Source organism: Antennarius striatus, chromosome 19 (assembly GCF_040054535.1).
Source record: "Antennarius striatus isolate MH-2024 chromosome 19, ASM4005453v1, whole genome shotgun sequence".
In the NCBI taxonomy this organism is placed as follows: domain Eukaryota; kingdom Metazoa; phylum Chordata; class Actinopteri; order Lophiiformes; family Antennariidae; genus Antennarius; species Antennarius striatus.
The window spans coordinates 2076719-2087487 of NC_090794.1; the positions used below are offsets into that span (position 1 = coordinate 2076719).

A 10769-nucleotide genomic window follows, 5' to 3' on the forward strand; every position below is an offset into this window, starting at 1 on the left:
CACTCTTAACTTCCTCTATCCGCATCAATGATTCTAAATCCTGCCTCCATTCAAGTCTGCCATGGAGCTTGATGGCTGCGGTGATCGTGTTGAGTCAAGCAAGGCCAAATATAAAGCTCGATCCACGGTCAAGTAAGCCACGTGTTCACGCTTAAATCACTTCCCTGCTGCGCTTCAAGTCCTCACGGGCGTGTCCTCCTGACAGGCAGCGCGTTGAGGTCAGACTGCGCAGGTAACCTGATGAGGCTGTCGTGGGGCGAGGCGCTGGCCATGGGGAACGAGCTGGAGGTGGAGGCAATCAGTGAGTGGACTCATCTCCTCTCGCGGTGAGCTGGTGGTGGTTCGATGGCAGAAGTCATGTGTGATGTCATCCTCCCTCCAGATGGCTCCCGCCACGTGGTTTTGACCCCCACCTTGGCCGCTCAGTGTGGGTACAGCATGGAGTCTGACCCCTGGGGTAACATCAGAATCTACACGTCCCTGATGGCCTGCTATGTGGACAATAAAGTACGCTGAACTCAGATCTTGTGTTTAATCTGGAGGTTATTGGGCTTCACCATCTGTCATTTAAGTGTCAAATATCAAGTAAAATCTTAAATGTCTTGCCGTTTTAAACTACCTCGGATATGGAGGCATGAAGTACTAGGACAGAGTCTTAAACCATTTTTGCAGGAAGATACAACGTTCGACGTCGGACTGAGACTCAAACTGTACAGCCGGACGTCCCCGGACGTGGTGAGTCACGACGTGAGGCAGACCTGTAGCTACAGCCGGTGGGCCTCCAGAGAGATCCTCTGCGACAGGAACTACATGGAAGTAGGTGGCTTAACATCGGATGGCTACCATTTTAGTGCGTCTGTGGGCATGAAAATAAACTGAATGCCCTGTCTAGGTGTCCAGATACGTGGCCACGCCTCACGCCAAAGGTGTAGCTAAAGCCCAGTCGAAGGACGACGACTCGAAGATTAACGCCATTCCTGACGTGAGTGTTCAAACCGTTTAATGACGCTCTATTTTCTTTTGAAGGGACGATCAGGTTTTGTCTCATACTTTTTTATAGACCCAAAGTGCAGACCCTGGTATCTGGAAAGTGACGTTCGATGCTGCAGAACCAGTGTCGATGGTGCAGAAGGAGGCGGAGCAGGCTGGCTACAGCGTCACGTCCACCTCAAAGCGTCTGGTGATGAGGAGTCCGTACAACACCGCCGAGACTCGTCAGGAGAACGTAAGACTCCAATCTTGGGTTTTTAATCTCGATCCTACTCGTGAATAATTAACCATCCCGTTCAGGTGGCGGGTATCCCCATGGAGGTCATCAAGGTGATCCTTTACCACAAGACGCCACATGGTTTGAGTCTGGTGAACATGGACGCTGCTTGTCCCACTGGTGAGTCGAGGTTCATTCTGACAGGAGGTACAAAGAAACTGGTGGACTGGTTGAGTTAAAGGTGACTTTTCCCATCAACAGGTGGCGTCCTCTTCACTGAGGACGTGATCTCTTGGCACATTCCTCGCCGCGTGACTCCTCTGATCGATGGCAGCTTCAGGATCGCAGAAATGCACATGGGCATCAACGGGCAGAGGCTGGATCGGTCTCAGATGGCCAAGCGGGGGTATACGCTAGCCACCACGGACTTCCACATCGTCCTGGAGATGCCAGTGGGATCACCTGATGGATACTACAAGGTTGGGAAGAGAGGGAAGATTTTCTGTGCAATGCTCTGGTCACTAGTTCATTTGCATGTTTTATTCAACATGTCATGAATAATTGCAGAGCCATGCCCCAGATTACCAATACCACATCACGTACACGCTGGAGCCCATGCTGGAGGTACTGTGGCGGAAAGAAAACGCCCATGATGACACCAGATACAAGGTTTTGTTTCCCATTACCACCCCGCTGATGCCTCGACCGCCTCACATCAAAGATGGTAAGACTCATCTCAAGAGACGAGGCTTGAGAAATTCAGGCTTGTGTGCTAATGTCTGCCCCCTTTGCCCTTCAGATACTACCATAGAGGACAGATTGTTCCGTGTCCAGGTGGGAACATTCCTTCATGATGTAGAGCTGAGGAACATCACCTTCTCCACTGGGGTTCTCACTGTGGAGGAGTGCAACGCCAAAGGATTCACCGTCCAGGAGCACAACTTCCCCAACGGATCCAAGAGCTTCTCTCTACAAGTGCCCTTTGAATCCGATGTAGTCCTCAAACATGTAAGGGCAATTATTCAAGGGTTGTTGTTGATACCTTGAGGTGTTTTCAGGGACTGACTTGCTTGCTTTGGTCAATCCACAGAATCCTGATCCCCTGGTCACGATCTACACCCTCTCCTTGATCTTCGGATTCATGGTCCTCCCTGAAGAGACTCCCTTTGCTCACCCGGTGGAGTTGCAGGCTTCTCTGCAGGATGTCGGTGAGGTCGCCTTGATTCTGTTCATCATACAAGGATTACCAGAATTGCATGTAAAATAATTCCCAGTTGCCTCAGGGTTTTACACTAAGACGTGTCTTCTCTACTCTTAGTGCTGCCCACCATCAGTGGCACCTGTGACCAGAACCAGTTCTATATCAGTGTGGAATACGGTAGTCAAGGCAGTAACTTCCAGACCATGGTGGGATCTCGTCAGCTAACGCCTGAGGTGTCGAGGAAAGAATACAACTTCCAAGAAAACGGCACAAATTTCAGCCTCGTAGTTCCGTACAATGCCCCGGACACAGTTTTTGAGGTATGTCAGAATGGAAACAGTCACCTAAAATCATCTGCAGAGGATAACGAAACTCTTTCTCACAGTTTATGACCACACATTCAGTCAGAGCGAGACTCGACATACTTCTGTTCGATCCCAAAAACAACTGGCTGTTGGCTGATTTCTACCTGTCCTGCCACTTCCCCTTGACGACAACCAGTATGTAAATTATATAAAGATTGTCTCTCCATACTGCTGGACATTCCTGATCCTTTGTTGTCCACCTTTTCAGAGTGCTACCCCAATGGAACAATGACGGCTTTAGCAGTCAAGGTGGAGTCCGTGCCCAACCTCATCCCGAGTTGGCTGACACTGAAGGACAAGTCCTGCAAACCAACGTTCAGCAATGATCGCTCAGCGTATTTCTCTTTCAGTGTCAATTCCTGTGGGACCACAAGAACAGTGGGTTTTACCATCTCTGAAGGAAATTATGTGCCTTTTTTGTGCAGTTATAATACTTTGTTTCTTTTTAGTTTTTTGACCACTACATGATGTATGAAAATGAGATCGGCCTGTATCACAACAACGAAGGACCGTTTTACCACGACAAAGGAGTAGCGCGCACGTCACCCATTGATCCTGATTATAGGTGGGGAGATCAAGTCATTATCCAGAGACTGTAGAGCAACACATCTGGGTTAATTACAGCAGAGTAGAAGTCGTGGCTGAACAGAAATCCTGTAGAACAGACCTCAGATCAGTTTGAGCCTGGCTGCACCTTCACTGTATTTATGAATCTCCTTCAGGCAAACCATTTCCTGCATCTATGCTATCAACGAGACCAAAGCTGTCTCCTTCAGCTACCAACAACGGCTCGGCGAGCCCTCAGCAGAGATCGGCTCTGGCAGGCTGATGGTGGAGATGAGGCTCGCTGAAGGTGAGGTTCTTCTCGGGGTTTAACATTTAATCTCACTGAGGTTGTTTTTACTAAAGACTCTCCTTCCAGATTCGTCGTACAAACTCTTCTACCAAGCAGAAGACTACCCAGTAGTCCGGTATCTGAGGCAGCCTCTGTACTTCGAGGTGGCCTTGATGGAGTCCACCGACCCCCAATTGGAACTGGTGTTGGAGAACTGTTGGGCAACCCTTCATGAGGAGAGGACTTCATTGCCCAGCTGGGACCTCATTGTGGACAAGTAACGCATGGCTTAAGCTAACAAACTTCAGTGTTTGCTTGCAAATCGGTTTCAATATTTTCTTCCTTCGCTAGCTGTGAGAACCGTGAAGACAAAGCTTTGACCGTCTTCCATTCCGTTGAGGGCGACGTCAGCATTTCGCTCCAGTCGCACATCAAACGCTTCTCCATAAAGACGTTTACCTTCACGAAAGATGAGGAGGTTCTGAAAGACGAGGTGAGGGCCCTGGTAGCCCATCTGTTCTTCCGCCAGGAACAACTGAGTACCCCGGCATAATGAAATCCTCTTGTCCAGATTTACGTCCACTGTGATGCCGTGATTTGCGATAAGAATAGCCAATCAGACGGCGTCTGCAAAGGGTGTGTTCGCCCTGCAGGTGGCGGTAGCTCCAGACAGCCAGAGATGAAAGGAGTGAAAAGAGGTACGTGAATATGAAAGCAGACTTGTTGAATTAAACCCTTTATGATATCGGTGATTGTTTCCAGAGCAAAGAAGTATGGAATCCTCCAACCAGAGGCAGATCTCCTCCGGACCCATTCTTCTATTAAATACTGAAGACTCTGAATAAACAGTTTCTTAAAACTTCTTGTCTACATCTGATGCTTTCTCATCCTGCTTTACATCAACATTAAATTATTTTCATCTTTGAAAAAGTTGAACATTAATTCTGTTTGGAGCAGCAAGAAACCATTTCATGAATTGATTGTGCATTCAGCTGCTTCCCTTTGATTAAGTTACCAACTAATATCCCAAGTACTCAAACCTCATGATCTAAATGGAAAAGTTCCATGCATTTGATGCTTAAATTTAATACATGGTCTGTCTGCCTGGTAGGAAACAAAAATGCAATTTCTAAAGACCTGAATAGTTTGCGACTGAAGGTTTTGAACATGGGAAGCCCTCCTTTTAGCTTCCCAATCTTCCACCCAGGCCAGTACAGCTCAGCATAGTGGACCAATAGAAGCCTAGAATTGTGGATACCTTTATGGACATTTCTTTGGTATAAATTCTGATGTAAAAGAGCTGGGGGGGGGTTTTGTCATATGTTAACAGTGGTGTCTTATGTTGGAGTGACTGGTGTTACAGGGTGAGGGTTGTCTACCAGGCTTAACCATGAATAAACTGAGCAGCTCATGTTTTCAGACATTCAAGATCAGACATCGTTACCATCAGTAGTGAATGATTGGATGAAGGGTGTTGTCAATAACACAGACACCACAGAACTTCCTCTGAAGAGCAATTAGTTTAGCTCTACACTGAGAAGTCACCAAGATAGACTTCATCGTACTCCAGGGAACTTGTTTAAAAAGAAAAAAGGGAAAATCTTTAGTTTATTCATTTATTATTACAATGAGTCCTGATGACACGCGTCTAAAGCCGAGGTTGTCTGCAACAGCACGTCTTTGACCTGTAGAGGAAATGGATGTATAAGCCGTTTTATGAACATTTGTTAGCCTGACCAGAGAAGTTCTACCTTTTATCAGGTTGTCCTGGTTTGAACAATCCTTCTTACAAGCTCCATCCAGCTGATTTCTGGCGTCACAGATCACCACGTCGCAGTGGACGAGGAGCTACGGCAGATTAAAAGATTCATGAATTACAGCTTCAGGATTCTACAGCATTAGAAAAAGGCTGAAGTTACCTGGTGACCCAGGTTCTCTTGATCCTTGTCAAAGGCAAACATCAGGACCTCAAAACGTTTGAAGTGAGAAGGATATTGGACTCTGGTGTCGACCCCAACAGGATGGAAAGTCACCTGGTACAGGTCCGTCGGGTTTACACAGCTGAGATTAAACCAGCACACATTCGCTCATTTTAATCATAATTGACATTGCCCTTATTTTATCCACATCTTTCCTTCCAGTAATAATATCCCGGTCCTGACTACATCTATCCTGAGGAGCCAGATTTATGGCCGGCATCAAGACGTTACCCATTGGTGATGAAGTTCCATCTGGGTTTGGACATCCCATCCTCGCCCAGCGTCGCCCAGCAGCTCTCCAGCTCCAGAGATACTCTGGGATTTGCCGATTTCAGTTCCACTTCAAAATACAGCGGCTGATGGAGGAACGTCGCTATGGGATAATCCTCATCGCTGTGAAACATGCTGTAGGAGGCGTCTGGGAAGAAGAACTTAAACTATTAAGACATGGATTTAATACCAAAGAACATCGACCCCAGTGTACTTTCAGGATGGTAACAGGAGACGCCCTCAGGAATTCTTACCCAAAGCCAATCTCAATGCAACCTGCAGTTTCCCTTTTGCATTCTCAGCAAACGGTTCACTCCTGCTAAGTCTGGGGTGAAAGGTCACGGCCTGAGTTCTGTTGATGCGGTAAAAGCACGAGACTTTCAACCTGAGGACAAAACACAAACCACAAGGTGAGACGTCAAAGTCCATGCCAACACGTGTGAAAACATGTGACGTCTGCAGCAACGCAAGTCAAATTAACCGATCAAACAGTTCTTCAACCGACTCAGTGTGTTCAAATCTTCGGACACTCACTCGTAGTCCGGCTCGTCCAGCTTCGATTGGAGCTCGTCCGGCAGAGAGATCTCGTTCTCATACACCATCATGTTGGGCAGGAACTTTAAAGAAATGAACAGAAGGAGTCTTTTTTTTGACATCACATCTCAGCGTCTGGAGGAGTTCAGAAGCTCGTTACCCTTCGGATCGTCCCGCAGGAACTCCCCGTGAAGACAAAATAAGCGAAGCGGTCGTCGCTGGAGGAAGGACCGCAGGCTGTGTCTCTGAGGGTCAGCTGAGCTGGGTTCAGACTGGGTACCGACTCCAGTTTCACAGCCAGGGCAGTCATGGTCCCGTTGGGATGACACTCTGCGTGACGAGGATCAGGCGTTATGACACGGTAAGAGATAAAATGTTCATTTTCACCAACGAACCTGTCAGCGTTGAGAGGAAATTACAAGCCAAGGAGAACTGTTTGATGTATTCGTTGTTTTTTGGATTCCGTAGAGAAATATCCAGTCTGCCCTTGATGGACGAGCCTTGAATAGCCTGAGATGGTCAGACATCAAGCAAAAATTAAATGAAGGATAAATTAAAATTTCGCCTAGATAAATCCCTGCATTTCATTAGGTTCAAAAAATAGACCTCGAAAGCAACATCAGGAGATGAAAACGGCACCGCAAAACCCGAGTGTGTTCCGTTCTCTATGACGCGGTACTGCCGAGCCAAATCTGGGGTCAGAGTTCGTTTTCCCACCACGGTTTCAAAGTCGGAACCTTGGGCCCCGTATTTCACGAGGATGTAGAAGTATTGATCGTCGCAGTCGCCGGAAACCGAGGGACGACTTGAAAGATCTGCAGAGTAGGAAGAAAAATGCAGATTTAAAAAAAGATGTGTAGAAATTTAGCTTTGGGTTTATAGCCATGGTGACATCCCTTCACTGATTCATACCTGCTAATTTATCTATTAATTTAGCTTCCAGGTAAGCAGTGTGAGAAAATGGGGCATGTTCTGGTAGAACCTCCAGACCAAACGTGAAGTGGAGAGAGTAGATAGTCGTTCCCGTTTCTTTCTGTTGGAGAATTCCAGCAAGATTTGCAGCAGAGTTTGGTGCGAAAATATTAGCCTCCCAAATCGAGAAAATGTACCTTTTGCTTAACGACACCATCTGTGAAGGGCACTTCAAGAGTGAAGACCTTGGACCTGCTGTTGGGGGACATGTGCTCCAGAACGTTGTAGCCTCTGGCGTTACAGTCCGACACGGACAACACCTCTGGGGGGAAGGTGATGTTGATCAGAGACACGTCGGACACGAACGGTCCGAACAGCACTTTGAACTTCCGCTCCTTGGGAACGGTGTCTGCGGAGAGGAAATCAAGGAATGAAGACAAGGTGAAGAACATTCTCGAATCACCAGGATGGAGCCGACCGGCTTACGGTCAGTCACTTGCAGAGGTCCAGTCAGTAACGGAGTGGTGATAGGGAAGAGGACTTTGTATCTGGTGTCCTCCTGAGAGCCGTTTTCAGTCCAGAGCAGCTCCAGCATCGGCTCGATGGAGTAGGTAGTGAGGTAGAGACCGTCCAGAATATGACTCTGCAAAAAAGATACTCCGAGTTGACACCAAAGCCCTGAAACCTCGTGTGTTTTCATCAATTTAGAAGCTCATTCAGTCGTAAAGTTACCCTAGTGCCACCCACCTTAAAATAGCCGCCAGCGGCCCCAACAGGAATCTGTACAATGATGTGAGCGGCGTTGGCGGTCAGCGAGTACCGCCTGGCGGCCATTTCCGCCGGATCCAGCCTCTCGCCGTCGACGCCCATGTGTACCTCTTGCAGGTCGAACCGTCCCGAAACCAGAGGGTGGATGTTCCTCGGCAGGAACCAGGTGATGGTTTTTGGAGTGAAGGTAACACTTCCTGTTGACAAACAGGAAGTGTCAGTCGATTGTACCTTCATTCATACGCTCATCTGTTCAGTGACCGTTGGCTAAAGACTAGCCAACAAAATCAGACGACCCAACATAGTGTTTTAAGTCTAGTGTAGGAATTAATTGGACTAAAACTGACCCCCCCAGAGTGAAAGCATGACCTCAATGGAATCTCTCCAAACACCCTCATTACCCTCCATCCTCGGACAAGCAGCCGCCGCATCGATCCGAGTCGCCCGCCACCTCTTTTCAAACAGGACGGAAGTTTTTAGAACTGTCATGGGCACGCCCGCCACCTGTGGGCGGAGTTACAGAGCGTTTAACGGTCAGAATGGAAGATAAGTCCTAGAAATGTGGAAAATGTGGAGGCTGTAAATGAAACTAGAGTGGGTTTAACGCCGCCAAGTGGATTCCAGACCAACTAATCCATTTAAAGGCAACGTGATCGGATTATCTGAATCAAATTAAATTGATTACAGGCTGCCAGTGTAAGCAAGGAGTGAGTTATCTGATGGGCGAGACGTGACGTCACAGCTGTCTGGACGGGAAACCACTTGCATTCTGGGTGAAGGTCTCAGACGATGCCTTTGGACTCTTCAGGAGGAGTCTCCCAGCGGAGTTTGCAATCCCATAACCGTTCCTCTGGGCCTCCTTCACCGTCATCGTCTTCTCCTCCTCCTCCTCCGGATTGAAGAACACGAGGGTCGCGATTGGAGATCCCTTCTGCAAAAATCTGGCATTAGATACCGGAAGTTTTATTTTATTAATGACAAAATGAGCTCCAACCTCAGAATCCCGTTGAGGAACAGACTTGGTCTTCTCTTCTTGGAGGGGGAGCCTGGGGAGGGCGTAATCTCCTGCAGCCGCCATTTTCACCGAAACCTAAAAGCAAATCCACGCCATGAATGATAACCTCACAACCGCATCAAACGACCAGCGCTGATGCTCCAATGGGAGATGAAGTCACTTATCATCCAAACCGCAACATGACCCCTCAGAGTGGGGGGAGCCATGTTACATTCGCTTGCCTCCATGAAGCTGCGGTCGCAGACGACCTCCCTGGAGGCCCAGTCGGGGTACCGACACGTCTCGGCCACCTTGAACAGTTTGTCCTCAGACATCCGGTTCCCAGGCAGTCGAAGGAGTAGCTCGGTGGTGAAAACCTCGCCGTCCTGCGGACACACAGGAACCGGCCTCAACTGATTTTTCACGGCACGCTTTTTTTGGCGCCACTTTACAAAACGACATCCCCAGGTTTGTTACCGCGCTTTTGGCGAAACAGTTTTGAAGGGAGGCGTAAATCTTGGCGTTCCCCAGGCGGTCTATCTTCATGCTGAAGCCGCACTGAGACGCCAAGCTGGGCGTGAGGAGGGTGGAGGAGTTGTCTGAGGAAGAGGAGGAGGAGGAAGGTAGTCAGACGCATCAAATGACGGGGAAAAAAGGAAATGCTATAGCTTATAAGTATATGTCTATCTATCTATCTTACCGACGACGGCAGCAACTTCCAGAGGTTTTCCTCCAAGCGGCCCGACATCCACACGCAAGATGTTCCCCAGACATTTGGAGCTGATCTCTGGGATTGAAATATCTAGATTAGCATGTAGCATGCATCTATATTAGCATGTAGTATAAAAATTACACTCTGATCCTGTTTGGGATCGAAAAAAAAAACCCCTACGTATAGGAGGCTTCTTCTGAGCCTCTGTGTTTACGAGCGTCGTCAGGAGAATCAACCACCTTAAAAAGGGAGAATCATCTTTAAAAGTGACAAAAAATATGGAGATCTGAGTGAAAGCGGAGGAAAAGAAACCAAACCAACCCCAATCCAGCTAAACGACCCATGGTGCACGAGGCGGCAGAACACGTCTCCTTGTTTTTGCAGGTTTCCATGCGGTGAGATGGAACTCCAGCCTCCAGAGGAGCTCCTGCTCAACAAGTAGAAGCTCACACAGGTGGATCCCGTCACGGCTGATGGGATGATTGTGTCGACACCGTTTGGTTTGAGTCCTCTGACTGACAGATGGATCTCTAGAAAAGTCCTTTCATATCTAAACGGTGAGTATCGATAAAAATCTGCTCTGACAGTCCTCTGACTGTAAATTATGATTTGACGGTTACGAGTTTGGCTTCGGATCAGGGCTGATTGAATGTTGGGCCTTGACAGAACCGTGAATTATGAGCGTTAAGGACCTTGAGAGTCTCTGTGGTGGAGGGGCCGACCTCTTATCCTTTAACTGTCACATGCTCTGCAAATTCTGAGCTTTTCTAGTTACTATGAGTCTCTAAGTTACCCCGTAGTGAATCTGCGGGTCTGGATCCGGGTCCTGTCCTGGCCCACATTCGCCTGGTGATTCATCCCTGGATGTGGTTCAGGAAAACTTCAAGTGTGTGTTTACGTTAATGAGACAGATAGACGTTAAACCGTTGCATTAAGTCCAGGGAAGATTCCAACCCCACGAGGGATTGACGCAACGAGGCGTTCCCACTGAG

The 10769-nt window shown here is 48.1% G+C and overlaps 2 protein-coding genes across 2 annotated transcripts; one reads left to right on the forward strand and one right to left on the reverse strand.

Moving 5' to 3' along the window:
• The first annotated feature begins 71 nt into the window (after positions 1 to 71).
• On the forward strand, positions 72 to 4453 carry zpax1 (zona pellucida protein AX 1). The gene is made up of 20 exons (XM_068342832.1): positions 72 to 132; positions 206 to 301; positions 383 to 507; positions 673 to 816; positions 893 to 982; positions 1061 to 1225; positions 1291 to 1387; positions 1469 to 1686; positions 1775 to 1931; positions 2007 to 2215; positions 2298 to 2415; positions 2526 to 2728; positions 2794 to 2908; positions 2982 to 3151; positions 3223 to 3338; positions 3496 to 3626; positions 3696 to 3885; positions 3960 to 4101; positions 4180 to 4306; positions 4371 to 4453. The coding sequence occupies exons 1-20, from the start codon at positions 72 to 74 to the stop codon at positions 4451 to 4453; spliced, it is 2757 nt and encodes a 918-aa protein (XP_068198933.1).
• Positions 4454 to 5216: 763 nt separating this feature from the next.
• Positions 5217 to 9886, reverse strand: LOC137613817 (uncharacterized). Its single transcript, XM_068343270.1, has 19 exons — positions 9766 to 9886; positions 9543 to 9664; positions 9308 to 9451; positions 9066 to 9161; positions 8838 to 9002; positions 8473 to 8575; positions 8051 to 8268; positions 7790 to 7946; positions 7501 to 7712; positions 7304 to 7424; positions 6998 to 7206; positions 6787 to 6901; positions 6552 to 6721; positions 6392 to 6474; positions 6112 to 6242; positions 5819 to 6005; positions 5528 to 5669; positions 5360 to 5456; positions 5217 to 5293 (listed from the first exon to the last, which is right to left on the reverse strand). The coding sequence occupies exons 1-19, from the start codon at positions 9884 to 9886 to the stop codon at positions 5217 to 5219; spliced, it is 2670 nt and encodes an 889-aa protein (XP_068199371.1).
• Positions 9887 to 10769: the final 883 nt, after the last annotated feature.

Coding starts and splice junctions, on each gene's coding strand:
- zpax1 (XM_068342832.1), top strand. CDS start 72: ATGGCTGCGGTGATCGTGTTGAGTCAAGCAAGGCCAAATATAAAGCTC. Junction 1,226..1,290: donor CCGAGACTCGTCAGGAGAAC/GTAAGACTCCAA, acceptor CATCCCGTTCAG/GTGGCGGGTATCCCCATGGA. Junction 3,339..3,495: donor CCCATTGATCCTGATTATAG/GTGGGGAGATCA, acceptor AATCTCCTTCAG/GCAAACCATTTCCTGCATCT.
- LOC137613817 (XM_068343270.1), bottom strand. CDS start 9,886: ATGCTACATGCTAATCTAGATATTTCAATCCCAGAGATCAGCTCCAAA. Junction 9,665..9,765: donor GGAAGTTGCTGCCGTCGTCG/GTAAGATAGATA, acceptor CCTCTTCCTCAG/ACAACTCCTCCACCCTCCTC. Junction 7,713..7,789: donor ACCTCTGCAAGTGACTGACC/GTAAGCCGGTCG, acceptor TCCTCTCCGCAG/ACACCGTTCCCAAGGAGCGG.